Source organism: Nematostella vectensis, chromosome 1, assembly GCF_932526225.1.
Source record: "Nematostella vectensis chromosome 1, jaNemVect1.1, whole genome shotgun sequence".
Classification (NCBI taxonomy): Eukaryota; Metazoa; Cnidaria; class Anthozoa; order Actiniaria; family Edwardsiidae; genus Nematostella; species Nematostella vectensis.
The window spans coordinates 15,080,863-15,108,840 of record NC_064034.1 but is presented as its reverse complement, the minus strand read 5'-3'; the positions used below and the strand labels follow the sequence as shown (position 1 = coordinate 15,108,840).

The window sequence follows — 27,978 nt, the reverse complement described above, 5'->3', positions numbered from 1 at the left end:
TTGGAACTCTTATCTATTCTTATCAACTCTAATCTCGGTTTGATCGAGGCTTCAATCAATTTATCGGTGTTTTGTTTTGTATAGCTAATCCTGTGTACGACAGAGCTCTCGCAAAACCGCCAGGCAGCAGTCGTCATCTCAAAAACCTGATTGCCGAGAGGAGGGGCTCCTCCAATATCTACGACAACCGTGAAATGCAAAACGAGACGTTGCCATGTCAACAAGGCGTGTGACGTGTACGATGACGTTGTTGAGGTCAAGCCAAGGCTAACCGAAGGGTTGTATGAAGCACTATCAAAAGATCTTATTAACAACCCTTATCTACCATTAATTCACTCGGTATTATTTGTGTATACACTGAAACTTACAGCCTTAAGAACAATTTCAGCCTTAAAATGCTCCAAATTTAAGCCTTAGCCTAAATGATTTTTTTTTTACTAGCAAATAGTGTGCTTTGGTACTCGGCGCGAATGATGCCGTATTTTTCCTAATCTTTTACCGATATTCTTGAACCCTTCCTGCCTGTTCATTCTTATAGCAAAGCATCTGGGCGTATGGGATAATTAGCTCAGCAAGTATATTCCTGTTTAGTCCAGTGGGATCACCATGAAGCTTGAACGGGTGTAAAAATGTGATATTCTTACGAAATTCCTTCCAGAATGTAAGCGCGCTATCTCTGTCAGGAGTGTAACCGGTTTTTTTGGACAAGTAAATCCCTTCTGGAGTGAGGACATTCGGCAGATAGTCCAGAAGACATATCATTGTTGGCACGGCAGCTTCCAAGTGAATTTTATGTTTGAAGAAAACAGAAGATAAGTATCCAAGTTGTTTTGACAGGCGTCCAGGTACATACCATGCATCTGATAGAGAAGTTGGTATCGAGTCAATGCCTCCAGTGTTTTTGTAAAAGATTGAGAAGCTCTGGTTGATCCACAAAAAGGAAGACTTGCGTAGCTCACTGAAAGCAACGGCTGTTCTGTTAAGAATATCATCCTTTTTCCACCCCCAACCTTGGGGAATAGGACCTCCTAGTATTGCATTTGTGAATTTCAATTGGTCAAACTTCCACATCTTGTCTTTGTCTACGCCGAGGACATTCCACCAAAGGAAGAGAGAGTCGTCGTGAATTTGTAAGTATCCCTCGTAGCCCGGATGTAATCGGGCTGCCTTCCCAATGCACTCGTAACCCCAGAAGCCTCTCTCGTGACTGACCTGCAGTACTCTGATCGTTTCGTCCGCTTTTGGACCACACGCGATAATTTTCCGGAAGCCATTTTCGTAAAATGACCGAAGAAGCGGGAAACTATCATAATAAGGGTAGTGGTAAATAATGATTAGCGCGACGTTTTCCAAATAGGAATGACATGAGTTTTTGCTCAAGAATCGATGAATTAATGAGTTGTTCTTTACATTCGATGCTTTAACCAGTTTCGGATCCATTTGGGGATTTCCTAAGAAGGAACAAAGAGAGAATATTAAGCAATACAATAAAATATATTTACGTGTCTGTCTGTTTGTCCGCTTGTCCCTGTTCTGGTCTGAAATTACTTAAAAAAGGATGAAAACAAATACAGAAACAAAACAAAACAAAGACATGCAAAAAGGAATAAGTTGCAAAACGTAACAGTAGGCTAAAAAGTCCTGGTAACGAGTCCCACGCGCAGGGCGCTGCCCTAAGGATAAAATAACTAACTAAATTATATAAATTAAGTTACTTGTACTATGTGACGTATATAGGCAACAAATTATTGAGCAGATAGTTTGTGTAATAGGGTATGACAATTTAATTCGTTCAGCGTAATTTGTTTGTATCCCCGAAAAAAAAAACTATTTTATTGACTTCGCCACAAGTACAACAGCATAGCGCAACAGCATAGCCATTTACTGCGGGCCCTTTAAAAGAAACAAGAAAATGCATTATGATTAATAATAACATGAAAAATTGATGATGTAAAAAATACCTTTGGGCCTAGTTTGAAGGTCGCATTACCGTCGCGCCGTATAAAATTCGAATTTAAGTCGACGTAAATATAGCGGTGGTTTTAGATGCCGTATTAACCCATTGACCCCTGGCTACTTTTTAGCTGAATTTACAAAAAACAGACTGAAAACAGATACCTCCCCTCCTATTCTGAGTTTTATAAAGCCCGTCAAAGTCAAACACAGCTGCAACTAGTCAGCGGTATCCTAGCTTTCCAACAGTGCTTTGCGGTCCCCACTTTTAATCTCTCATCGTTGTGCTGAAGCGAGCACAAGTTGATGGTTGCTTGTATTTTTTATCAAAAATAAAGCTATGAGCATATTAGGAGAGTGTCTCAGGACATCATGAAGTCTATTGGGGCATAATTGAGTGTTTTGCTTATGGATATTTGCAAGCAAAGGTGGATTCATGATGATTTTTTCTTGTTTGGCTTTGCCTGGATGAGAACATCATTTTCTAATGAATCACCACGCTCTCCTAAATGCTTTCTTTTCTGAAACCAAATTGATTCCAAAATTGTTTACACTGCTATTCTGGGTCTGAATGACCTGGGATAGATTTGTTGGCTTCGGGGTGAAAAGAGTTATAAAAAAAACATCTGACTTTGGGGAGAGGAGTGTTGACTGGCCCTCCCCTTGTGAATTTCCCCTGGATCTCCCAGAATGCTTTGCAATCCGTAAAGCCTACTTCGTGGTTTTACAAGCCTTCAAGGAGTGAACATTGTGTTTTGAGGCCATGGAAATGAACCTGGACGATCAGAATAAAGGTATCTATTTGTGTCTTGAGCTGTGTTTGCTGATCTCTCTCCCTTGTGTGGTATTTTGAGCGTTTTATTGAGAGGGGTGATTCTGCTTTTCTTTCGTTGTTCGATTTGGAATTTGTCAAAGAACATGTGCTATTATTTGGCTTAAGAGTGGTTGCTACACCTTGGTTGGATGCATATCTTCAAGACCATTTATCCCTTAGACTGATGCCTGAGTATCTTCATCTTGTTGTGTTTAGTTTGCATTTATGAATTTTTTGGGTTGTGGGTACTTCTCAAAGCCGGTACAGGCCGGTTGAGGGGTCAATGTGTTAAATTAGGCGTAGGTAAATAATTCAGTTCTAGCGGGCTAGCGATTAGTGCCGTCGCTATCACAATGACAGCTGTACATGGCTCGTTTCACGGGTTGAAACTTCATGTAGCCACCAATATAGTGTGTCCTAGTCCAAACCCTAACCACATTGATGGCTACATGTAGTATTGAGCTTTATCGAGTAGAAAAGCAGGCATGCAAATTGACAAAAACGAAATTAGTGTTCTGTGTGCTTGAAAATAAAATTGCTAGTTTATCGAGACGTTGATTTCTGGTACGTCGCCATTTGACTTATGATAAATACAATGTTCAATACGATGTTGTAAAGCGTACAGGCGAAAGGTTTTAGCTAAAAGTCTATTTAAAACCGCAGAATAATACTTCTCGTGACTTCATAATTCAAATGAATATTTGCTACGGCTGGGATCTAATAATTAGGCGTTTAAAACCAAAGCCGTCTTATAGCCGTTTTCTGCCGGTTTAGCTACATTTGCAATCATTACAATAACTTATGCATTCTATACGGCGCATGGATAATACGGCGTCTAAAACTAATCTGACTTAAACACGAAGGCGCGGTATAAAAGGCCGCTTCCCAGGGAAGCATCGGCTCATTTGTCAATCAACCGCCGTGGGGTGAGGATCAAATTCAAGATGGCGGCCCGAGCCAAGTACAAAATGCAGAGGGGAGAGGTTTCAAAGCGCTTCCTGATGTATAAAAATGCCAATTCTACCTTCCAGTCCGATAGAATGTGTAAAAAAGGAATTTCAGTAGAAATAAAGCTACGAAACCATCTTGATTTACGCAAAAAACGAGCAAACGCATGACCAGAAAACAACGATTGCAAACCTCGAAAAAAGGTGAGTTTTTTATGCCTAGAATGTACTTTTCATATCTTTAAAACTCAAAAAACAGGATTTAAATAAGTCATCAAAAGCTTATAGGTACTTAAAGTAGCGGGAAAACTCTGTTTTGCTAGAAAATGCATCTTGACTTTTTCCACATAACTGCCGATAGAAGTAATGCAGGCCTTCTATAGGAAAGATATTGCTTGTAAATCAAATCTTGCTTTACTGTTGTTTGTTTTTATTTTTACATCGCCTCTAGCCCGGACATAAATTGTTTTGTGGTGTGTGAAGTTTTAATTCTATTTACAAGCTACTATAAGTTGGAATTTAAGTATAAAAATGTAGTAAATGGTAGCGTTTTTTATTGTTGAGATCTTTTTATCAATACACATAAATCATCAGAGAAAGCATTCCATTATTTGTAATCTAGTAATGTTAACAAAATAGTTGAGTTAATCTTTCTGAATTGATTGGGGGCCACACTTGAATGTTGAATCTATTATATATAATTTCTAATTAATTATATGATTTCATCCTAGCTATACCCAAGAAGCAAGTCATGGTGACATCTGAATAATCAACAAGATATATTCCTCAAGAAAAAGCAGATACATAGACAAATACAGTATTACATTTTCCCTGTGATTCTAAATCATAAACATTCCTTTATAAAGGAAACATTTTTTGTTGCTATCAAATTGATTTATGTGTTACTGGAAGTGTACAGCTACCAGTCATATTTTATAAACTGCATTATAGATTATACTTTTGAATAAACCAAAATGCCTTGTCTTTTATCCATTCAGTTCAAGACTTCTCATTCTTACAGTAAAAGCAAGTATAGATACAGGGGAGGGTATCCATTGAATCAAAACAGTAAAAGTCATGTCTATTTTGTATAGTTTAACTTAAAGTATAAAACATATGTTTGGGCAACCCCTGTCAAAAACTTAGGATCCAGACCCTTTTTCAACAAAAAGAAACACAAAGCTAATTCTATTGTTATTATTTGTAGTCATCATAGATTGCAAAATAAAAACAAAATAATATACAGGTGCATTCTGATCCAAAAAGTAGAAAGATAGACTCAATTATGGATCCAACTCACTTAGATGGATATCAGTCATTTCTTTAGTAGCCCTTCAGTTGTTTGGTGTACATATATGTGTAAGTTTACGAGCTGAGACATTGTACAAAGGGTTCTGCTGTTTCTGTGAGCCAGCTATGCACTATTAAAACAAATATCGAATCAAATGATTTATTTTATTGTATACCACTTCTTTGTTTTGTACAGACAAATAGTAAGTGTTGCATTTTATTGGGACGTAACTAAGCCCTTCCATTAACCCTGCATCTGATAAATTAGTCTGTTGAGTATACTTATAAATGACAAACAGGGTGAGGGTAAGTTGAAAAATTCCCTTAGCCTTTCTTTATCTTCTGGATCAAGAAGTCTGGTACTAACAGCAGGATGGCACCAGAGAAAGGACCCAAGGTAATGACCACCCTAGAATATATAGATTTAGGCACTGCCTAAAAGCGGAGCCAGCATGACTTTTTTCAGCATAAACTTGTGTAGAACCCCCCTTCCCTGCACTTTCATTATGCATCATGTTCCACCACCCACAAAAACGGCACCATATGTAAAACATATGAAGTGGAAAGCACTCCAACATATTTTAAAAAATTCTGAGTACATTATTTTATTATACTGTTAAGAACCACATATAAAAACCTAGAATGAACCTGTTAACCTAAAATTATCTAATTAGAATCCTTTTTAAAAGCATTTATTTAGCCTATAATTTGAAATAGGTAGAAATAGGAAAATTGATTTCTAAATAATTTTAAATATGATCTTAAGGGATCATATAAGAGACCTGTTTTTGTTTTTTGTGACTAACTTACTACCTCAGTGAGTCATTGTAATAGCAAGAGACTATTTATGAACCTAAATAGCCTAAATGTCACTAACCACACATTATGCAAGAACCTGTCAGGCTAACTTGGAAAAAAACTAGGGTTTTACTTTTATAACTCTGGTTCATTTTTAGAACAATTTTTCCATTAAAATATTATCTTACTTTTTGTTACTTTATATGTTTATTTTTGGTGACCTACATTAAATAACAATGCCTTATATGTACATCCTGCCCTGGGTCATGCCTCTTAGCCAGCAGCTTGTGCCTCAGCTTGATTTCAGAATCTCTGGCTGAGATTAACCTAAAGTAGTTTGGAGAAAAACATCTAAGAAAAAACTGGTAATTTCCTTACGATACAAATATTTTTCCACAAAAACCTAATTTAAAAAACCTAAAACTAGAAAAAGTCCCAACTAAAATTTTCTAAAATGATACCCATAAAAGAAAATGAACATATGAACTTTGCTGTCTCATAAAGCTCTATGATCTGATGAGCCAGAGGTTGAAAAAGCTTTTATAGGAGAAGCTGCAGAGGGAAAAACCATTGCTTTTGAGCAAATTGCTCCTCAACAAAAGAGCCGTCTTGGCTTTCTATGAAACCTGAATTTTACTTTTGGACCACATTATATTGTGACATGAGAAAAAAAAAGTTTTTTAAGGTTTGTAAGAAAACATTGAGGTACCCAGGGTTATTGAATATATTGTAGGTGGTATAAAAACAAGGCATATTTTTTTAGGTAATAACAGATCCTCAAGGTCCTAATATGTATGTGCACCGTTTTTAAAAAAAAATCAAAACAGAATTCCAGAATAGTCGATTTAAATTTCAAGTGTTTATCAAATATATGTTGTTTTTCACAAATTGCTAATACTTAGGGTTTTAGGAGACCAGCTTTCAATTGGTTTAAGGTTTTAGGAAACCAGTTTTCTATTTCTTTCTCCAAAGAAAGATGGAGTTTACCCAAGTAATTCATTTAAGCCTTGCTCATCTTTGTGAGAATTCGACCAATCATTCATTGAAATGAATTAAAAATAACTTTTGGTTTTATTTCTAGTATATCATAGCTGTCAACCCAACTTGGACAGAAATCTTGTGAAATCGGATGAAATAGAGCAAATATGTGAAAAAAGAAAGAAAAAAACAAAACAAGACAAGAGTGCCAATGCGGATGAATACAGAGAATGTATGAACATTCTCACAAAAATTAAGTTTATTATAAGGTCCAAAATCTTTTGACAGAGTTGACAGCTCTGGTAACTTATATTTAATTCATTCATGAAAAGTAGTTTTCCTATGATAGATGGTGAATGGCAGATTTAGAGATCGAATTTGATAAATACAACCTAGAATATTTATTCCCTGGGTTAAGTACTAAAGTATAAATTAAATTCAACAATGAAAAAGGTGTTCAAAGTTTGAAAAGAAAACAACTCCGAAAGATCGTTCAGCTAAGTACTTTAATACAATACGCAAACTTACCTACGTCTGCCAGTGCAAGAACAAATACATAGGAGCACTTGTCGGAGGTGTCTATAAAATTGGCTTGTTTTTTTATCTTATGGCTTACTCTAACATTTCAGCTGACCTTGACTCGAGCACAAGACTTGACTCTTCAAAACTTTCAACCACGCTTTTACACAGTCTTTTGCACATAATTAGACAAGTTCATATCCGTGGTTAGCATTCCCACGAATGATTGTTTTCAAGCCCTCTTTTTTGACAATTCTTGCTTTTCTGCAGTCAGTTTTCGTGTGGTTTTGAGAGGGGCAGAAATACTCATCCGCCATATTGTTTTGCGCGCTCTGGAGGCCTGTGCCGAGGCAGATCGCGGCTGGCTGGCTGGATGAACACAACACAGCGGTCAAACATTGCGCATGCTCAAGATTGAAAACCAAGATGGCGGACGTTCTACCACATGGAAGCATAAACAAGAGAGGAAAATGGGAGAAAAGTGCACTTTAATTTCTTGCCATTGAGTAATGTTTATAATCTAAAGAAAGAGAAAAGGTTCCTTTCGCCCCTGATCATTTATTTTACCGATCTATGCTTCAGCGACTTTTATAAGGGATGCGAAACGAAGCGGAGGTAAGCACAACTCAATTTCCTGTTTTTTTTTTAAATCACTTCCCTTGTTCCGCCTCGCGCTTACTTATCTGTTTTATTTTATCCTTCCCTTTTTCTCTAATTTTATGGATGTGAGACTTATTCATTAGCAGATAGCTTGTATGAAACCTGTAACTTTCATAACACAAAATAATGAGGCCCAATTAATTCTTAATCCTGTCTCGAATTTTTCTTTCTAACATCGCCTTAGAAGTACTTTCCTAATATTTTACTCAAAGGGGCTACGTCACGGTTATGTGCGTAAATTTGTAAATGCAGCTCTGAATTATCCCGAATGAAGTCCAATATTTCATATCAGTCAAATATCGCCTGCTGTTATTCATACAAATTCTCATCGCTGTAAAGTACTCAAAATTCATTCTAATATTAATTTAGTCATGTGCTACCATGAACACTCATCTAAGTTGACAAGATTCTGTTGTGTTTTTGACATCCTTTACAATATGAAATTTACTCAACTTGTGTAACAGACTGTCTAAAACCTGATAGAAACTTGTCAAAAACTTCAAAACGTCGGGTGTTTACTAGCATGTTGCTGACAGCAATAGCAAATAAAGTACTGTAATTCTAAACAAAACTTATAAAAGTAACATTACACATAATTACATTAGGACTTAAGCACTGCTTACATATAGTTAAATATTGCTCAATATCTTGCAGTGCAGCTTTACCAACAAGGGCACCAAAAGTTCCATGCAAATGGCTATCAAGGAGAAGCACTTCATTCCCTCTTCCAAGGAAACATACAGATAAGCCATTGATTATTACGATTGCAGCGATATTGGGTTCTCTCACTAGACGCTGGAGGTAGAACCTAAGTGATGACTGTGGGACTTGTGGATTCTGACACACAAAGTCTACATCAAAGGAGTCTTCTACCGTGATTGTGCCAATTGAAGATAGATGCACAGCAGCATCTTGAACACTGAAATTAATAGCCCGGCCTCCTGTGACTTGTTGGTGAACTCTATTTCCATGAGAAATGCAATTACACATAATCACTCCCCAAACTGGTGACAACTGGGCAATTGGAAATGCAAGTGTTCCTAAATTAGAAATGACTGTTTTGGCTAAAATAATAGCAATAAAAGTGCAGGCATTTGATCCGTTTCGCCCATTTAGGGTAGATTGGGAGATACTGTTCTCAAATTTTACAACCAGACACATTCAATGTTGTAATTTTGAATGTTATATTAATTGCTGCATGCTGCTGGTTTGAGTGACTTTGTTGTCTTGTTGATGCAGAAGTTTGGTTGGGTGTTGAAGATTGTGGTTTCTGAGAAGGTTGGGGGACAGCTATTCCTTCTAAGATGCTGTCAACCTAGTTTGCCCATTGTTCTGAGTCAGAAAAGTCAGGATCCTTTGTGCTTACTACAGGAATTTCATCATCATTGTCATTTGCATTAAGTTCAGCAGTATTCCTGGATGGAGAGGAGTTTGTGGGAGTTATGAGAGTAGTATTGAAAGCAGTTGCTAGTTTTGAAAGATGATCACTGAGTTGCTTGAAGCAGTGGGAACACTTGTTACCAGATTGAACTAAACAAGATTTATGGTCGGCATGGAAGCATGGGAGTCTAACAACTTCATCATCATCTTGTATCTGACATGTCTTGTAATCATAGGGTTTATTTGGATTTGGGAGGCTTTCAGGATATTCATTACTAAATTTGTAGGAAAGAGGTAAGGCCTTGTTCTCTACTGTGGTATCAAATGTCTTGATATAAAACTGAGGCTTTCCTTTTGGAGTCCCCTGCCTGGTTGTTTCTTGAGGAAGTTTTCTTGATTGTCCTAGATTCTGTGCAATGCTAACAAATAGCTTCAGCAGTGTCTCAGCTGACCTCCCAGCAATCAATTTTAAATTTCTTTCTGAATTTGTTCCTCTTAGATATGGTCAAATAAAATTTGCAAAGAATGATTTTGCAGTTTTTGAAGTTGTAAGACCAATTGCTGTATCTCTAATCTGGTTGGCTTTGTAGTAATCACGTATATGGAAACGTAACAGGGAGTGCCAAATCTCCACTTTTTTCTCGGTGATGATTGCAAGCCATTTCTTTTTAAAGTTGTAGTATTCGGGGAAAAAATTTTGTTGGTGGCATAAATCGTTTAACATTGACAGGGTTGACCTGTCATTCCAGATGATGAATAGGATCAGGAATCTGAACATGATTGACTCATAATGTTCTAGGTCACCAGAACGGAAAAGAACTCCATATTGAAAAAAAAAAACTAGAGGGAGAACTTCATCAAGGATATTGAGTATGCATGCAAATTCCACGTCTTTGCACAGTTTAAATTTTCCAAGAACTTTATCTCGGATCAATAGCCAGCCAAGGAGAGTGCCAATCAAGACCAGATTTGATCTGAATGGCTTTGGTTTCACTGGCAGGATACCTCCAAATACATCTGTATATATCCTTGAAAAAAAGAAGTGATAAGTTGTTATAATGTCCTCTACTGCATTCAAACTGACATGAAAGGGTCCTTGCTCAGGAATTAATGATGCATATCTGTTACTTTGCTGAGCAACAAGTTTCTTGAAGTAAAACCAGGTAGGCCAATCTCCAGGGCAGGGAAGTGCATATTCCTTGGTGTAGTTTAATAATGGTTGTCCAGCACTGCTAATTGTGTGGTCAAGTGCAAACTTATAGTTTTCCATGGACTTTAATGGATGTTCGAATTCAGCGACTAGTCGACAACTGTTTAGCTTGCATAGTTCATCATGTGCTAAGTCATGGTAAACACGAAATTCATGGAGTTGACTCTGCACTGACTCTCCATTTAGCTTTCTATAACCTGGAACTGAGCTAAAGAAGGAAGTTTGCCACTCCTTCATCTTTTCAGCAATGGTTAGGAGATTTCCAACTGAGATCCCCCCAACACATTTTTGCATGATTCCATTCATTGAAACAGATGGAGAACAATGAACAGCATCAATACTTTTAGGCATCTTTGGGGCTTTGATAGAAGGGTGGATATCTAACAGTGAAGAGGTCATATGGGTAGCCACTGATAGTTTCATATCACTCCCTGGCAGTCGCACAGTGTGAATATTGCGAAAGTCATCTATAAGCAGCATTATGAAGCCCTTCTCCTACAAGATAAAAAAAATGAAAAATATTTAAACTTGGAAATTGACTATACTTTGACATGTTTATTAGTAGAAATACACCCCCATTCCCACCACTCTAGAATTTTCTAAATCCCTTCCTCAGACATTGTGCAGTGCATGTATATGCTGTATCATGGTTAGGTCTGTATATAACATTAAAATCAAAGTCAGTTGTGACAAAAATAAGCTTCCATCAACTGCATATTTTAGATGTTCCTGCAGCTGATTTGGGTAGTTCCTTTTTTGTGTTTTTTTTTTTGCCTGTCAAGTGTCCTTGGTGCCACACTGTATCCTGAAAAAAAGCAGGATTTTTGAACACAGGTCTTCCAATTCCATGTCACCCACCACAGTTTCAATATCTTGTGGATTTAGATTGTTCAAAGGGATACACTAGATGTCATTTTTAATTATGTTACTTGCACTCACCTAGCACTGGTCCAGTGTTGATTGCAGACCTTGATGCTCCATGGTGGTGAAGAAATGCACCAACGTCCTTATTAAATTGAGAGGTCTTCTGTGATCTACAGACAATAGCAGAAAAAGGATCAAAGTAGTTGTTCAAGTAGGTAGGATAAGTAAAGCATATAGTCTAGTACATGTCAAGTGGATTTTTATGTGATACCACAGGCCTATAGCATATGTTTTTTAGATAGATATGATATATAAGTGGCTTGGAAAGAGTCTTTATTTTGGAAAGGCAGAAAAGGATTGTGTGAATCAAACAAGGGTTTGGTTCATTTTAAAGAAGTCACATTAAAAAAGGGTATTTCATATTATAATTGAATATTACCATTGCGTGTTAGGTATATTGGGATTATATTTGTAAAAGTAATACAATGTATACTTTAATGTTTCCTAATACTAAAAAAAATGTATGATTAAATTCAAAAAATATTTTTAAAATCTTCATTATTTTCATTCATAATAAATGGTTTAGAATAATTTAAGCTTACTTGTCTTGTTGCTGGGGGGACGTATTTTTCGGGGACTTTTTCTTTTAGGGTTGCTTCTCCATTTCTTTTACATGCCGAGCACCACTTAGTTCCAGAACGATATTTTGGAATGTTCTCTTTTCCAAGGGCGTCTACTGCGTCGTAAAGCCTACTTGGAAGGTCCCTGAGCGAGGAAGTGTTTGAGACGGCGAAGAAAGGGGAAACGAGCATCTATTATCTTCTTTGGTCGCTTTGTTCCGATGTGCGAGGCATAGTAGAGACCCCTCCCGGATGCCAGCCGCCCTTGCCAATCGACTATCAGCATAACACGGCATGCCAATACATTTGTCTTCTGTTGACCTCGTTTTTCCACTTTTCTCACACTTTCCACCAAATGAACCACGGAGACAAACACATACAGTCAAAACAAGGACGGCAAGACAAACATTCGCAAACTTCATCACGCCGCCGTGCAAAATATAAACAGAATTGCGGAACTATAAACTCGAAATGGTGTGACAAGTTGCGTGACAGAGCACGTGCTCAGAACAGGACCCTGGACCCTCGTAGATTGTGCAAGACTCATGGCTCGTTTCACCGTTGAATAAACGTCTACAAAACTTCTTATTATCCTCTTCCTACATGGTAGCAGCGGTTAACTATGGCCTCAGGATATGTCTTACCGCCGCCGGCGCCGCTGGAGATACACAATAGCAATGCTGCTGACAAATGGAAGCGATTTGTGCTCGCTTGGAAAAACTACTCGTTGGCGACTGGGTTGAACGAGAAAGCTGAAGCCGTACAAGTAGCTACGTTGCTAACAGTTATCGGTGAAGAGGCGAGAGAAGTCTACTCGACATTTACCCTGACCGAAGGAGAGACAGACAAGATAGAGCCTGTCATAAAGAAATTCGCCGAGTACTGTCAACCAAGAAAGAACGTGCCGGTCGAAAGATTCCGTTTCAACCAGCGAATGCAAGAGCCTGGAGAGTCCTACGAGCACTATAGAACAGCGCTGAGAAAATTGGCCGAGTCCTGCGAGTTTGATACGATTACGCCAGACGAAATACTTCGAGATCGGTTGTTATTTGGAATACATGACACGAAGGTCAGAGAAAGGTTGTTACGCGAGTCCAAATTAACACTAGCGAAAACAGATGAAATTTGCCGAGCGGCTGAGAGTATGCTTGCTCAGATGAAAATAGTCAAAGATACATCTGAGACAGACGTCAATGCCGTGAGTAAATTCGAGTCGAAGAAACCCAACATCAAAAATTATCGGCGAAAGCAACGAGGTCAAGGCAAACAATGTGACAACTGTGGATACCAACATATGGCAAATCAGGAATCGTGTCCCGCACAAGGAAAGGACTGCCGGAAGTGCGGAGCGAAAAATCACTTTGCCAATAGATGCAAACAGGAAGTCAAGGCTACCGAAGTCGAAGAAACAGATATGTATCCTGAGGAGACATATCAAACGGAGGAAGTATTGGCCGTCTGGTTGGATGATTCGCAGCTGGTCACATTTCAATCAGAGTCTGGAAGTTTCATCCGTTTCCAACCTGATACTGGTGCACAATGCAATGTGTTGCCAGTGCACATATACAAGCAGGCGTGTAACGACCACAAGCTAGTAAAAGTGAAACCCGTGCAAACGTCCTTAGTGGCGTATGGGGGATCAAAGATCAAAGTCGTCGGGCATGTCACCATTAGAGTGTGGAGAAACCATGTATCGTGCCAGCTGGATTGTCGCCTTGTTGACAGCCATGAAATCCGCCCGATTCTGGGGCGTAAGGCATGCCTTGGCATGAACATTATACAGTACAATGACAACGACCAGTTTCACAAACCGCAGACAGATGGAGCGACAGTGTTCACCGTTGACCCCAAACCAGGAGCTGCACTAACAAGAGAAGAAATATTGGCTAAGTTCCCAGCAGTGTTCAGTGACGGGGTTGGCAAACTTGATGGAGAATACACCATCAGACTAGACACAAACGCTCAACCAGTACAACACGCACCACGTAGAGTTGCAGTAGCCCTAAGACCCCAGCTCAAGAAAACCTTGAATGATCTAGTGGACAAAGAGATAATAGCACCGGTGACCACACCCACCTCGTGGATCAGCTCTATGGTAGTAGTTCCCAAGAAAGATGGAAAACTGCGAATATGCCTAGACCCAAAGGATCTCAACAAAGCCATCCAGAGGGAAAACTATCCCCTACCCCCTAGAAGAGGTTGCAACACGATTACACGGTGCCAAGGTGTTCACGTTGTTGGATGTCCGCAACGGTTTCTGGCACGTCCAGCTAGAGGAAGAGTCGACCTATCTAACAACTTTCCATACACCGTTTGGCCGATACCGATGGAAGAGAATGCCTTTCGGGATCTCCTCAGCACCAGAAGTGTTTCAAAGAAAGATGCATGAATTTGCCGAAGGTCTGACTGGAACCGAAGTTGTTGCTGATGATTTCCTGGTAGTGGGCTATGGCGAGAGCTACGAGGAGGCAACGGCGGATCACGACAGGAACCTCCTGGCATTCCTAAACCGTTGTGATCAACGGGACATACACCTGAATCCCGACAAGATGAGACTTAGGAAATCAGAGTTACTCTTCATTGGCCACATAGCAACTGACAAGGGACTTAAAGTCGACCCTGCTAAAGTGCGAGCAATTGTGGACATGCCCTCACCGACCGACAAGCTTGGGGTACAGCGTCTGTTAGGCCTAGCCCAATACCTTGCAAAGTTCCTGCCCCAGCTGTCAGACATCACAAAGCCGCTGAGGGATCTCACACAGAGCGACGTGCAGTTCATCTGGGATGATGCGCAACAGTTTGCGTTTGAAAAGCTAAAGGATGCCGTTACAGTCACTCCAGTATTGCGTTACTACAACCTAGACGAGGAGATTACACTTCAGTGCGATGCGTCGCAGAGCGGATTGGGTGCCGCATTACTACAGAATGGCCAACCAGTAGCCTACGCATCACGTGCACTCACGCCCGCTGAGACGCGTTATGCACAGATTGAGAAGGAGCTGCTCGCGATTGTCTTTGCGTGTGACCGTTTCCATACGTACGTCTACGGCCGCGAAGTCGTCAACATCGAGACTGATCACAAGCCTTTGGAACCAATCTTCATCAAACCTCTGGCGACTGCTCCGAAACGCCTACAACGAATGCTGCTGAGTCTGCAGAGTTACAGTCTCAATGTGAAGTACAAGAAAGGCAAAGATCTTTACTTGGCTGACACCCTAAGCAGAGCTTACCTACCCGAAGTCAACGCCTGGGAGTTTACCAGGGAGCTGGAGGAGATTGACCATCGATCATGGATGCCAGTGAGAGAAGAGACTTGGCAGCAACTCAAAAATGCAGCAGTAGATGATGCGGTGCAACAAAACCTTCGAGAGGTTATAAAGAGAGGTTGGCCAGAGAGCAAAACAGACCTGCCGGAGTGCGTGCATCCTTACTTTGATATTCGAGACGAGCTAACTGTCCAAGAAGAACTCATCTTTAAAGGCCAACAGTTGGTGGTTCCTAGAGCCCTGAGGAAGGAGCTTATGGAAAAGACACACTCATCCCACATCGGTATAGAAGGCTGCATAAGACGAGCAAGAGACACGTTTTTCTGGCCGCGGATGACTGTCGAGTTGAAGGAGTACATCACAAAATGCGAAGTATGTTTGACTCATCGCAGTGGCCAACGAAAGGAGCCAATTCTCCAACATGAGTTTGTCGCTCGATCTTGGGGAAAGGTCTCAGCTGACCTCTGTGAGCTCGACAACCGAACACTGTTAGTGGTCAGTGACTACTTCAGCAACTACATAGAAGTGGCCCGGCTTAACACAGTGACGTCACGAGCAATAATAAAGGAGCTGAAGGCAATATTTGCCAGGTTTGGCATCCCAGACACCCTTATAACCGACAATGGACCGCAGTTCGCATCAGCGGAGTTTAGTGTATTTGCCAAGACCTGGATGTTCGAACACAAGACGTCATCCCCAAGATATGCCCAAGCAAATGGGAAAGCGGAAAATGCTGTACAGACAGTAAAGAGGCTGTTTAAAAAATGCAAGACATCCGGGGGGTCAGAATTCCAAGCACTTCTCGACTGGCGGAATACTCCGACTGCTGGAATCGGAACTAGCCCGGCCCAGCGCCTTTTCGGACGTCGATGCAAAACACTTCTCCCTGTGGCTGGTTCCCTACTACAGCCTAGCTACAACACTGAAGAGGACACCAGGAAGTTGATAGGTACCAAGCAACGCCAGAAGTTTTATTACGATAAGCACAGCAAGCCCCTGGAGCCCATCGCTGTCGGCGAAACTGTGCGCATGAAGCTACCAGGACAAGACACGTGGACGCCTGGTACGTGTTTAGGTCAAGCCGGACCTAGGAGCTACAACGTCGAGACTGAAGGTACCACCTACCGACGAAACCGCCGACAGTTGATCAGCACTGGAGAAAAAAACAGCCAAGTACCTGATGTTCTGGAATCACCAGAACCCGATGATGCTCAGCAGCAACCCAGCCAGGTTGCCCTGCCACCAGATTCTTCACAGGCTATAACAAGGCCTCGGCGGGAGGTGAAGCCTCCTGCATGGCTCAAAGACTATGTGCCAAAATAACATTGAAACTGTTAGGACACTGAACATTAGTAATAATCCATCGTATGATTTTAGTTGTAAAATTTCGATTTTTACCCTTTGATTATTATAATGTTGTTTTAACCAACCGTTAGCGTTACTGTTAAAAAGAGGGAAGATGTGACAAGTTGCGTGACAGAGCACGTGCTCAGAACAGGACCCTGGACCCTCGTAGATTGTGCAAGACTCATGGCTCGTTTCACCGTTGAATAAACGTCTACAAAACTTCTTATTATCCTCTTCTTACAAATGGATGGAAAATATCAACAAGAACTAACTGTGAAATTTTGAGCCTTAGCTGTTTAGCGCTGTTCTTAGCTGCTCCAAAAACGTTTCATTGTATTTTCAGCTCGATACATAAAGCTTGTCAAAGCCGTGTTTATCAATGCAAATTAGCCACGCTTGGACTTTGCTCTTACGCATGCGTCGCGATATGACCGCTGTCATGGCTGGATAGATGGCAGCTTGTGACGTCATTGACCACACAATGACGTCATTGGCCACAAAAACCTATGGGGCTCCGCGCGCGGCCTCCGCTATAATGTAATAACAGAGTTTCACTTGCACATTCCCTGGATGCCGCTAAAATATCTTATGAAACTGGGGTCAGTTGCCAAAGCCATGGTAAACATGTATCGATCAACAATTAAATTTGGTAATATATAGATTAAGGCACTGCCTAAAAGCGGAGCCAGCATTTAACACCTTTTTGTGTTGACTGATAGGGGTAGTTTTAGAGGGGATCTTGGTGTCTCTAATATTTTTTAATGAGATTCAAAATATGTCAAATTTTACTACCATGTAATTATCAATTGTATTGGCCCCTCCAAATGGATCAAGCAAGCACTCATTCAATAATATTAAATATGCAGTATGAAAGTTAACAAAATACTAAAACTTGGTGTGAAAAAGGCTGTCAAAGTTCAAGGTGTCACATTAACGATAATGTTTTTTCAAGAGTCTAAAGGTCAATTCTTATTTCCCTTTATAGAAGTTCCACTATGTATATTTTTTATCAAAACACCATTCTAACAAGTTTTGACCTTGTGACGAATATATGAATGATATAGCAGCATTCCAAAGATTTAGATGCCATACTGTAGTTCAGCGTGGTCAGCGTTAGCACGTGGTCAGCGTGCGGCATAACGGGTAGTTGTGTTTTCTTTGGCTCTCCGATTTTTTTCAATTTTTTTCTTCATAGTTTGCTCCCTGTTTTCAAATCTTGACTTAAACAGATCATTTTCCCTAACTACCACTTCGCCCATTCTGTTTTCTACGGGATCACACCATATTACCGAGTTCTCCATTTTCCATCTAAAGGTATTGTGTTTTGCCATCACAATGTTTGCCACATCTCAAATAAGCTTGATGAGATTCGGTTACTTCTTCGTTCTTCATCAAATCGCAAAAACGGGAGATCTAATCTCATCCTCGGCCTCAGTGAGACGTTTTTGGACGAATCATGGACGGATACCGAGTTGGCTGTTGATGGTTACTCGCTGGTTAGAGCTGATCGCACATACAACTCTGGTGGCGGGCTGCTAGTTTCCATACCCAGCCATATTTCCTTCAAAAGGCGTGTGGATCTTGAATTTGAAGGTATTGAAGCCATTTGGCTTGAGCTCTTATTCCCCCGATCTAGCCCGTAATTTGTTTGTTTTATTATTGTTTTTTCTTCTACCTCTGCATACATAGCTCTTTTGGACAAAATATTTTCACATGCTAGCTCAGCAATAAGCCAATAGGTTGTGGTGCTAGGGGATCTTAATTTTGATCTCCTCGAAAAGCCTCTTCCTGCGCCAACCAAGCAGTATTTATTTATCTTTGATTCGCTTGGTTATCAACAGCTTATAACCAAATCAACCAGACCGATTTCCAACTCCTTACTGGACCACATTTTTGTTTCGAGCTCTGATTTTGTTATCGAGGCAGACACTGTTTCTAATACTGCGAGTGATCACCTCCCTATTTTTGTCGCTTGGAAACTCAGAGCAGGTTATTCTAGGCCGACTGGTCATAAGGTTTTACGTTTTCGATCTCGTAAAAACTTCTCTACTGAATCATTTATGCATGACTTGTCAATTGTTCCTTGGAGCACACTTGATATATACGATGATGTAAATGATGCTCTTGATCAATGGTATAAACTATTTAATGACATTTTTACTGTGCACGCGCCTATTTAAGAACATCTCATAAAGCACCATCTTAAATCTGATTGGTTCAATCCCGAAATAAGTGCTGCAATTAAAGCGCGCAACTGCCTCCACCGCATTGCTACTTCGCTGAAAACAACACCTCCTGGAGTAAATATCGCCGTGCGCGAAATCATGTTGTTCAATTAATAAGAAAAGCTAAAAAGACCTTCTATAATGATGCAATTAAGAACCTTGAAAATCCCAAAAATCTTTGGAAAATAATACGTAACATCTCTCCATCAAAACATGTCAATCTCCCTAATCGCTTAACTGTTAATGACACTTTATACGAAGACACTTTTGATATAGCTAATTCTTTCAATGAACATTTTTCCAATATATCTTCTCAAGTTTCTATTGATGCTGTCCCTGAATTTCCGGACTGGTCTGTCCTAACTAATTTTATTAATTCTAAACATCAACCTGGTTCCTACTTTTCAATTCCTCCGATTTCAGAAGACTTTGTCCTTAATAGCCTCTCTCGTTTAGACATTGGTAAGGCTGCCGGGTTGGACGAGTTGAAGTGCACTCCAAAATTATAAGCCGATCGGAATTCAAGTAGATGGTATTTAAGCCAATCAAAACCGGGATAGATGACTTTGATATGACATCTTGACGTCAAACTGGTACGGTGTTTTAGCTTGAGCGATTGGTTTTGGAAAAAAACACACGAATAAACGAGCATTATAAAAGCACAACAATAAAAGAAAAATAACTGTGATATTACCAATACAAACCGTCGTTCAAAACTCACCTTGGCAGTGTTTTTCGTCGCTTTCTGTTTGTCGCTTGTGTGGTTGAGTTCGCTTTTTGTTGTTAAATGTGAACTTGTCGACTTTCTGCTGGCAAGAAACTCGTCGACACAAGTGAATTATTTTTATAGCTGAAAACATACATAAATCGAAGGCCCTTTCTTCTCAGGATCTCCTTATAGATATCCATAGATATAGACGTGAGGGAATGTTATTAGAATGGTTGTGTAGAGCCTCTAAGTAGTCCTCTTTTTGCTGCTGCAACGGACGGGATTCACGAACACTCGGGTAGATTTTACTATCGGCTCGTACTTCAGACAAAACGGTTCCTCAAAGATTTCAGCCTATTTGAATCCGCATATTTTCTCATTAAATACTATTTTCAATCTGCCTTTTTTGCTGTGAACATACGAACTTTGATGGCGGTAAAAAAATAAAATTACGTAAAAACGTAAGACCGAGGGGGCCTGGGAGTTGCACGATTGACTGGATGGATGGATGGATTGTGACACCACAGGATACCTCCACGATGACCTCAAAACCAAGTCGCATAGCTATACCATATTTCTATACCTATGGAGCTCGGCCGCGCTGGCTCCGCTAAAAAGATAATAAAGATAAATCTTGACAAATTGACTTTCTGTCAAAGTAGAAGTCAACTGGGGTTCAACATCCCCTGACCTGCCCACTACACCAAATTTTCTTCCTGCTCAGGAAAATGTCAAAACACTTGAATTTTTGGTAAATTCTTAAACATAGGCACACTTTGCATTTTTGTTTTACACCTGTTGCAGCAACAAGTAGAAATAATTGTTTCACTAGAATACGTTTTACTGAAGTGTCCACTTATACTACAGCTGTAAAGTGACTTACAAAATAATAAAATATATATATGATGTAACTTGACTTTATACCTGATGTTTGCTGCTTATGTTTAGTTCTAATGTCCTACTTTGTTGTGTGCTATTTCAGTACAGAACTTACAAAAACACAGATTATTTTCTGCACTGTCTTTTCTTCCTGTCTTCCTTTCCTCTTTTCCCCATTTTAGGTGCTTCTTTCCAGAGTACAATGCTCTTCATTATTTCGCCGAATGTCAAATTGAAATACGAATGCTACGGGCCAAGAAAAGTGGGAAGAAATGGGGCAAAATCGCTCAACGAAACATGTTTTCTAAACACGCTAAGAATGGCGAAATTTAGCTCTGTTTGTACCCCATTGCACGCATAATCCCTTAGGATAGACTGCTAAGCAATAACTGTGGTCATTGCGGGCCCAAGCTCACCAAATCCTTCCCTAGGAGGGTCGGGAAGGTAAGCGTCGAAGGGAAAGGCGGGAGGTTTGAAATCGCGCAGTAAATGTACGGATTCTAAGACAAATATGCATTTCTCGCTGCCAAGAAAGGCTCGAAGTACAAATCAAACATATATTTTCTTTCATTTGGGAAATAATTTATTCGTTTAATATCAAATCATTAGATTTGGGGGCATTTTTTTTACTGGGCTCGTACGGTAATTACCGCCATATTGGAATTTCTCTCCATTTGGAAAATGGGGGCGGGGCTTAGGCCATTTTATACCAAAAAGCCAAGAATTGTCAAAAAAGAAGTGCTTGAAAACAATCATTCGTGGGAATGCTAACTACGGATATGAACTTGTATAATTATGTGCAAAAGACTGTTTAAAAGCATGGTTGAAAGTTTTGAAAAGTCAAGTCTTGTGCTCGAGTCAAGGTCACCTGAAATGTCAGAGTAAGCCACAAGATAAAACAAGCTAATTTTATGGACACCTTCTCCGACAAGTGCTCCTATGTATTTGTTCTTGCACTGGCAGACGTGGGTAATAGCGTATTGTATTAAAGTACTTAGCGGAACGATCTTTCGGAGTTGTTTTGTTTTCCAAACTTTGAACACCTTTTTCATTGTTGAATTTAATTTACTTTAAGTACTTACCTCAGGGAATAAATATTCTAGGCTGTATTTATCAAATGTGATATCTAAATCTGCCAATCACCATCTATCATAGTAAAATTATAACTACTATTCATGAATGAATTGAATATAAGTTACCAGAACTGTCAACTCTGCCACAAGATTTTGGACCTCATTATAAACCTAATTTTTGTGAGAATGTTCATGTATCTCTGTATACTCTGTATTGTTTTTTTTTTTACATTTTTGCTGTATTTCATCACATTTCACACGATTTCTGTCCAAGTTGGGTTGACAGCTATGATATACTAGAAATAAAACCAATCAATGAATGATTGGTCAAATTCTCACAAAGATGAGCAAGGCTTAAATGAATTACTTGGGTAAACTCCAGCTTTCTTTGGAGAAAGAAATAGAGAACTGGTTTCCTAAAACCTCCAAGAAATTGAGAGCTGGTCTCCTAAAACCCTAAGTATTAGCAATTTGTGAAAAACAACATATATTTGATAAACACTTGAAATTTAAATCGACTATTCTGGAATTCTGTTTTGATTTTAAAAAACATATAAGGACCTTGAGGATCTATTATTACCTAAAAATATGCCTTGTTTTTATACCACCTACAATATTTTAAATAACCCTGGGTACCTCAATGTTTTCTTACAAACCTTAAAAAACTTTTTTTTTCTCATGTCACAATATACTGTGGTCCAACAGTAAAATTCAGGTTTCATAGAAAGCCAAGACAACTTTTTTGTAGAGGAGCAATTTGCTCAAAAGCAATGTTTTTTTCCCTCTGCAGCTTCTCCTATAAAAGCTCTTTCAATCCTCTGGCTCATCAGATCATAGAGCTTTATGAGACAACAAAGTTCATATGTTCATTTTCTGGAATGGGTATCATTTTAGAAAATTTTAGTTGGGACTATTTTTAGTTTTAGGTTTTTTAAATTAGGTTTTTGTGGTATAATATTTGTATCCTTTTTTTTAGTTTTAGGTTTTATGAATTAGGTTTTTGTGGTATAATATTTGTATCGTGAGGAAATTACTAGTTTTTTCTTTAATGCTTTTCTCCAAACTTCTTCAGGTTAATCTCAGCCAGAGATTCTGAAATCAAGCTGAGACACAAGCTGCTGGCTAAGAGGCATGACCCAGGGCAGGATGTACATATAAGGCATTGGTATTTATTGTAAGTCACCAAAAATAAACACATATAAAGCAACAAAAAGTAAGATAATATTTTAATGGAAAAATTGTTCTAAAAAAATGAACCAGAGTTATAAAAGTAAAAAACCTAGTTTTTTTTCCAAGTTAGCCTGACAGGTTCTTGTATAATGTGTGGTTAGTGACATTTAGGCTATTTAGGTTCATAAATAGTCTCTTGCTATTACAATGGATCATGGTAAAGTAATTGAGGTAGTATGTTAATTATAAAAAACAAAAACAGGTATCCTATATGATCCCTTAAGATCACATTTAAAACTATTTAGAAATCAATTTTCCTATTTCAAATTATAGGCTAAATAGATGCTTATAAAAAGAATTCTAATTTGATAATTTTAGGTTAACAGGGTTCATTCTAGTTTCTTATATGTGGTTCTTAACTGTATAATAAAATAATGTACTCAGACTTTTTTCAAATATGTTGGAGTGCTTTTAATCCACCCTTAGCAAAGTTACATTCTAAAGCACAAAAGAGAAGGTTAATAAAGATATATTTCCAATATTTGAATTGCTTACTTTAAAACTTACACAAGAGGAAGAAAATGTTAAAGCCCTATCTTTGCAAGTTAAGTAAAGTAATTTAAAGAAGTAAAAGGAATTGGGACAGTACAGGCAGGGAATGAGTACTTTTACCTCAAATCCACTATGATAGTGTGATTTGTTGATATACTTATTTATGTATAGGAATTTGATATGTATTTGTTTATTGTTTTTAATTTTGAAGAGAATAAAATATGACCTCCCTTCACACCTGAAAGCCTTCCCTGTTAATCAAAGCATAAATTTATTTTGCTAAATTTGCTGTATCAGTTGTCTATCAAGTATAGTTTAGTTACACAAGTTTATGCTGAAAAAAAGCCATGCTGGCTCCGCTCTAAGGCAGTGCCTAAATCTATATATTAAGCTTGTTAAAGCTTTCAACTTGGCCTTGGGCTTTCGGGTGTCTTGGTGTGATTTTCTTATGTCTGAATTCTTCTTCAGCTGCAAACTCTGTGAATTCTGTGGAATTGAACGGTGGTCCGTTGTCGGTTTGTACGACTTTTGGTACACCGTGTGTAGGGTTGATAAGTGCTGTTGTGAGAAACTCTACTTCCGAATATCTTGAATACTAGTCTGTGAGCACTAGTGCATACTCGTTGTTTGTAAAAGGTCCACAGAAGTCCGCCTCCATCGTTTCCCATGGTCTTTCTGGTAAGCTTGTCATTTTAGCTGGCTCGGTGTGATGTGTGTTTGTTGATACCTGGCAGCGTTGATTTCACCGATTACGGGAAGGTCCTCCGTCAGCGTTTCGAGTTTCAGCATTGTTTTCATTAGCTGCACTTCCGGTTGCACTCCACGTGTCGAATCTGTCGGCGTCCTTTTCCTTTGTTTCAACTTCCGAAGTTCCTTGAATGATGTTTCCCGCGTTGGTCTTGCCGTTCTGAGGTTGTTTCATCTTTCGTTTTTGCGCTGCTCCTACACATTCGAGCGTAGTGGTTTCTTTTCCCGCATTTGTGGCATTCTGCTCCATAGGCTCTGCAATTGCCTGTGCTGTGTTTCGCTCCGCATCGGTCGCATTCTTTGTGGTGTTGGTCGCGCGTGTCGCTTTGTGATTTGTTTCACCCTTTGAGATTCCGACTCCTCCTTAAGCTTCCTTTCGATGGCTGCCGCTTGCGAGCTTGATTCTTCATCTATCGCTGCTTCGTCTAGTATTTGTGTAAGAGTTAAGTTCTTTCTTATAGTCTTGAGTCGTAGTTGAGCGCTTCTCATAGTCTTGATTAAATGATTTCGAATCGCCTCGTTCTCATCTGTGAATTCGCATTTCTGCGCTACTTCGCGGATCCTTGTGTAATACTACGCCATGCCCTCTTTGTCGGCTTGGATAAGATTTCCGAACTGGAATGTGGCGTAGTCTTTGTTCTTCCTTGGGAGAAAGTTCTTATCCAGCTTCCTTATAAGTCGTGTGTAGGCATTGTCCCCGGATCATTTAGCTCAGGGAGTGAGTCTTAAAGGTCGGCGATCTGCGGGCCGCCGTAGATTATCAGGCCGTCTTTTTTTGTTTCTGGTTCTGTCATTCCAAAGAAGCGAAACTGTCTTTCGATGTCCTTCTTCCACTTATCCCATCGCATTGCCGTGTCATTGGTGTCGGTGTTGATGTGGAAGGGTTTGATATGAGTCGTCGGTTTACTACGGTGATGTTGTTCGCCGCTACTTGCGCCCGAACTCGTATCTGCCGTGTCATTTGTCATTCTTCTACTTTTCTGCTTTGCTGATAATTCCTATTCCTCGTCGCCAAATGTTGTGACCTTATCGTGGTTCTACCATCAGAAAGCCATGAGTGAAGACGGTACGTGTTTATTGTAGATCCTGATCATACATGTGCTATATGCTAATTACAATATTTGTGATCATGTGATTAATATGACGTAATCATTAAGTTATTAGATTACTACAGACATTAGAACTAAACATAAGCAGCAAACAACAGGTAAGTCAAGCCATACATCACATATATATTTTATTATTTATAAGTCACTTTGCTGTAGTGTAAGAGGACAGTTCAGTAAAACTTATTCTAGTGAAACATTATTTATACTTTCTTGTTGCTGCAAGTTGTAAAACAAAAATGCAAAGTGTGCCTTTATCCTGTTGTACATGTTCAAGAATTAACCAAAAATCCAAAAAAAATTGACATGAGCAGGAAGAAAATTTGGTGTAGTGGGCAGGTCACGGGATGTTGAACCCAGTTGACTTCTACTTTGACAGAAAGTCAATTTGTCAAGATTTATCTTTATTATTTTTTAAACAAATTTAATAGTTGATCAAAACATGTTTACAGTGATCATGATCATGCTTCCGCAAACTAACCCCAGTTTCATTAGATATTTCAGCGGCATCCAGGGAATGTGCAAGTGAAACTCTGATATTACATTATATAGGGTGGTCATTATACCTCGAGTCCTTTCTTAGTGCCATCCTGCTGTTAGTACCAGACTTTTTGAACCAGAGGATAAAGAAAGGCTAAGAGAATTTGTCAACTAACACCCACCCTGTCTGTCATTTATAAGTATACTCAACAGAGTACTAGGTACACCTTTTTGAATAGGGAATATAGTGCACTTGGTCATTAGACCATTGTGCCATTGTGCTAATTTATCAGATGCAGGGTTAAAAGTAGGGCTTAGTACCGTCCCAATAAAATGCAACACTTACTATTTGTCTGTACAAACAAGGGAGTGGTATACAATAAAAGAAAACATTTGTTTCAATATTTGTTTTAAATGTGCATAACTGGCTCACAGAAACAGCAGAAAACCCTTTGTACAATGTCTTGTATACTTTCACATATTTGCCATAATTGAGTCTATCTTTCTACTTTTTGGATCAGAATGCACCTATAGTATTTTGTTTTTATCCTGCAATCTATGATGACTACAAATAATAACAATTGAATTAGCTTTGTGTTTCTATTTGTCGAAAAAGGGTCTGGATCCTTAGTTTTATAAAGGGGTTGTCCATACATATGTTTTATACTTTATAAGTTAAATTATACAAAATAGAGACATGACTTTTACTGTTTTTATTGAATGGATATCCCCACTGTATCTATAGTTGCTTTTTCTGTAAGAATGAGAAGTCTTTTTGGTTTATTCAAAAGTATAATCTATAATGCAGTTTATGCAATTTGGCTGGTAGCTGTACACTTCCAGTAACACATAAATCAATTTGATAGCAACAAAAAAATGTTTCCTTTATAAAGGAATGTTTATGATTTAGAATCACAGGGAAAATGTAATACTGTATTTGTCTATGTATCTGCTTTTTCTTGAGGAATATATCTTGTTGATTATTCAGATGTCACCATGACTTGCTGCTTGGGTATAGCTAGGATAATATCATATAATTATAAATAATATATAATAGGATTCAACATTCACGTTTGGCCCCCATTTTATTCAGACATATTTACTAAACTGTTTAGTTAAAACATTACTAGAATAGAATTAATGGACTGCTTTATCTGATGATTTATGTGTATTGATAGAAAGATCCCAACAATAAAAAAAAACACTACCATTTACTACATATTTATACTTAAATTCCAACTCGTAGTAGCTTGTAAAAATAATTAAAACTTCACACACGACAAAACAATCTTGTCCGAGCTCGAGGAGATGTAAAAATAAAAAGCAACATCTATTCTATTGAAGGCCTGCATTACTTCTATCGGCAGTTATGTGGACAAAGTCAAGATGGATTTTCTAGCAAAACAGAGTTTCCCCGCTACTTTAAGTACCTATAAGCTTTTGGAGACTAATTTAAATCCTGAATTTTCTGAGTTTTAAAGCTATGAAAAGTAAATTTTAGGCATAAAAAAAACTCACCTTTTTGAAATCGTTATTTTCTGATCATGCGTTTGCTCGTTTTTTTTTTGCGTTAATCACGATGGTTTCGTAGCGATATTTCTACTGAGTTTCCTTTTTTACACATTCTATCGGACTAGAAGGTAGAATTGGCACTTTTATACACGAGGAAGCGCTTTGAAAACTCTCCCATCTGCATATTGTACTTGACTAGTGCCGCCATCTTGAATTTGATCTTCACTCCACGAACTCCACGGTGGTTGATTGACAAAGACAGAGTTTCACATTTGATAAGGCTGCAGGAGCCTATTCAATCCTATTCGTGACACGGATACCACAGCATTTGACTTCTTCGGGCAAAGTTTTAAAACTGTATATACGTTCTAGTGTTGAACGTTACCTACGAGTAACGTTCAAAATACAAAAATACAATACAATTTTAATAAGAAAGCCTCTATCGACTAGGGTGAGTAAAAAAGCTTTAGCATTTATTCCTTCAATACATCACAAACCCCTAACGCAACTTCTATAATAAAACTATATATAAACTTATAATTGCTATTATTACTGTCTTAATTTTCCGGATTTGCGTTTTTATGCTTCCGAAATTTTCCGCGCACAGAAAACCATTAACTTACCTACCCTTAAATGAGAACCGTGAAGACAGCACTAGAAGGAAGACAACGCCAGCCATGGTTGTGGCTAAAAGTATGTGAAAGCGGTTTTGCACCATCATGCTATTTCCGGTTGCTTTTACCCGACGAATTTCTGACTTGCGTTAAAGGATCACTGCATGCTAAATGCATGTAGGGCTTCATTCCAGCATCTTGAACATCAAATACGATTGCTGCAACTCGTTTTTTTTGGCCTTGTTTTCCTTTTTTAGAAATTCTC

At 38.9% G+C, this 27,978-nt stretch overlaps 3 protein-coding genes and 3 long non-coding RNA genes across 6 annotated transcripts; 4 read left to right on the top strand and 2 right to left on the bottom strand.

The window, feature by feature from the left end:
* Positions 1–27,977, bottom strand: LOC5506310 (probable glycosyltransferase STELLO1). Its single transcript, XM_048725817.1, has 2 exons — positions 27,723–27,977; positions 1–1,451 (listed from the first exon to the last, which is right to left on the bottom strand). Exon 2 carries the CDS (start codon positions 1,438–1,440, stop codon positions 496–498), a length of 945 nt encoding a protein of 314 aa, XP_048581774.1. The 5' UTR covers positions 1,441–1,451; positions 27,723–27,977; the 3' UTR covers positions 1–495.
* On the top strand, positions 3,856–4,703 carry LOC125561409. The gene is made up of 2 exons (XR_007307456.1): positions 3,856–3,918; positions 4,446–4,703. It is a non-coding gene; the product is annotated as an uncharacterized LOC125561409 (long non-coding RNA).
* Positions 7,690–9,057, top strand: LOC125561407. The gene is made up of 2 exons (XR_007307451.1): positions 7,690–7,914; positions 8,614–9,057. It is a non-coding gene; the product is annotated as an uncharacterized LOC125561407 (long non-coding RNA).
* Positions 9,560–11,039, bottom strand: LOC125561406. The gene is made up of 2 exons (XM_048725822.1): positions 10,455–11,039; positions 9,560–9,673 (listed from the first exon to the last, which is right to left on the bottom strand). The coding sequence occupies exons 1-2, from the start codon at positions 11,027–11,029 to the stop codon at positions 9,649–9,651; spliced, it is 600 nt and encodes a 199-aa protein (XP_048581779.1). The 5' UTR covers positions 11,030–11,039; the 3' UTR covers positions 9,560–9,648.
* LOC125563001 (uncharacterized protein K02A2.6-like) lies at positions 12,656–16,622 on the top strand. The gene is made up of 2 exons (XM_048727516.1): positions 12,656–14,128; positions 14,172–16,622. The coding sequence occupies exons 1-2, from the start codon at positions 12,656–12,658 to the stop codon at positions 16,620–16,622; spliced, it is 3,924 nt and encodes a 1,307-aa protein (XP_048583473.1).
* LOC125561408 lies at positions 21,261–22,686 on the top strand. Its single transcript, XR_007307452.1, has 2 exons — positions 21,261–21,428; positions 22,605–22,686. It is a non-coding gene; the product is annotated as an uncharacterized LOC125561408 (long non-coding RNA).
* Position 27,978: the final 1 nt, after the last annotated feature.

Bases quoted from the DNA above. Each gene is read 5' to 3' on its own strand.
- LOC5506310 (XM_048725817.1), bottom strand. From the start codon at position 1,440: ATGGATCCGAAACTGGTTAAAGCATCGAATGTAAAGAACAACTCATTA.
- LOC125561406 (XM_048725822.1), bottom strand. From the start codon at position 11,029: ATGCTGCTTATAGATGACTTTCGCAATATTCACACTGTGCGACTGCCA. The intron at 9,674-10,454 runs ATCATTAATTCC...CCTCAGTTTTAT, and splicing joins CAGCAAAGTAACAGATATGC to ATCAAGACATTTGATACCAC.
- LOC125563001 (XM_048727516.1), top strand. From the start codon at position 12,656: ATGGCCTCAGGATATGTCTTACCGCCGCCGGCGCCGCTGGAGATACAC. The intron at 14,129-14,171 runs GTAGTAGTTCCC...GAATATGCCTAG, and splicing joins CCTCGTGGATCAGCTCTATG to ACCCAAAGGATCTCAACAAA.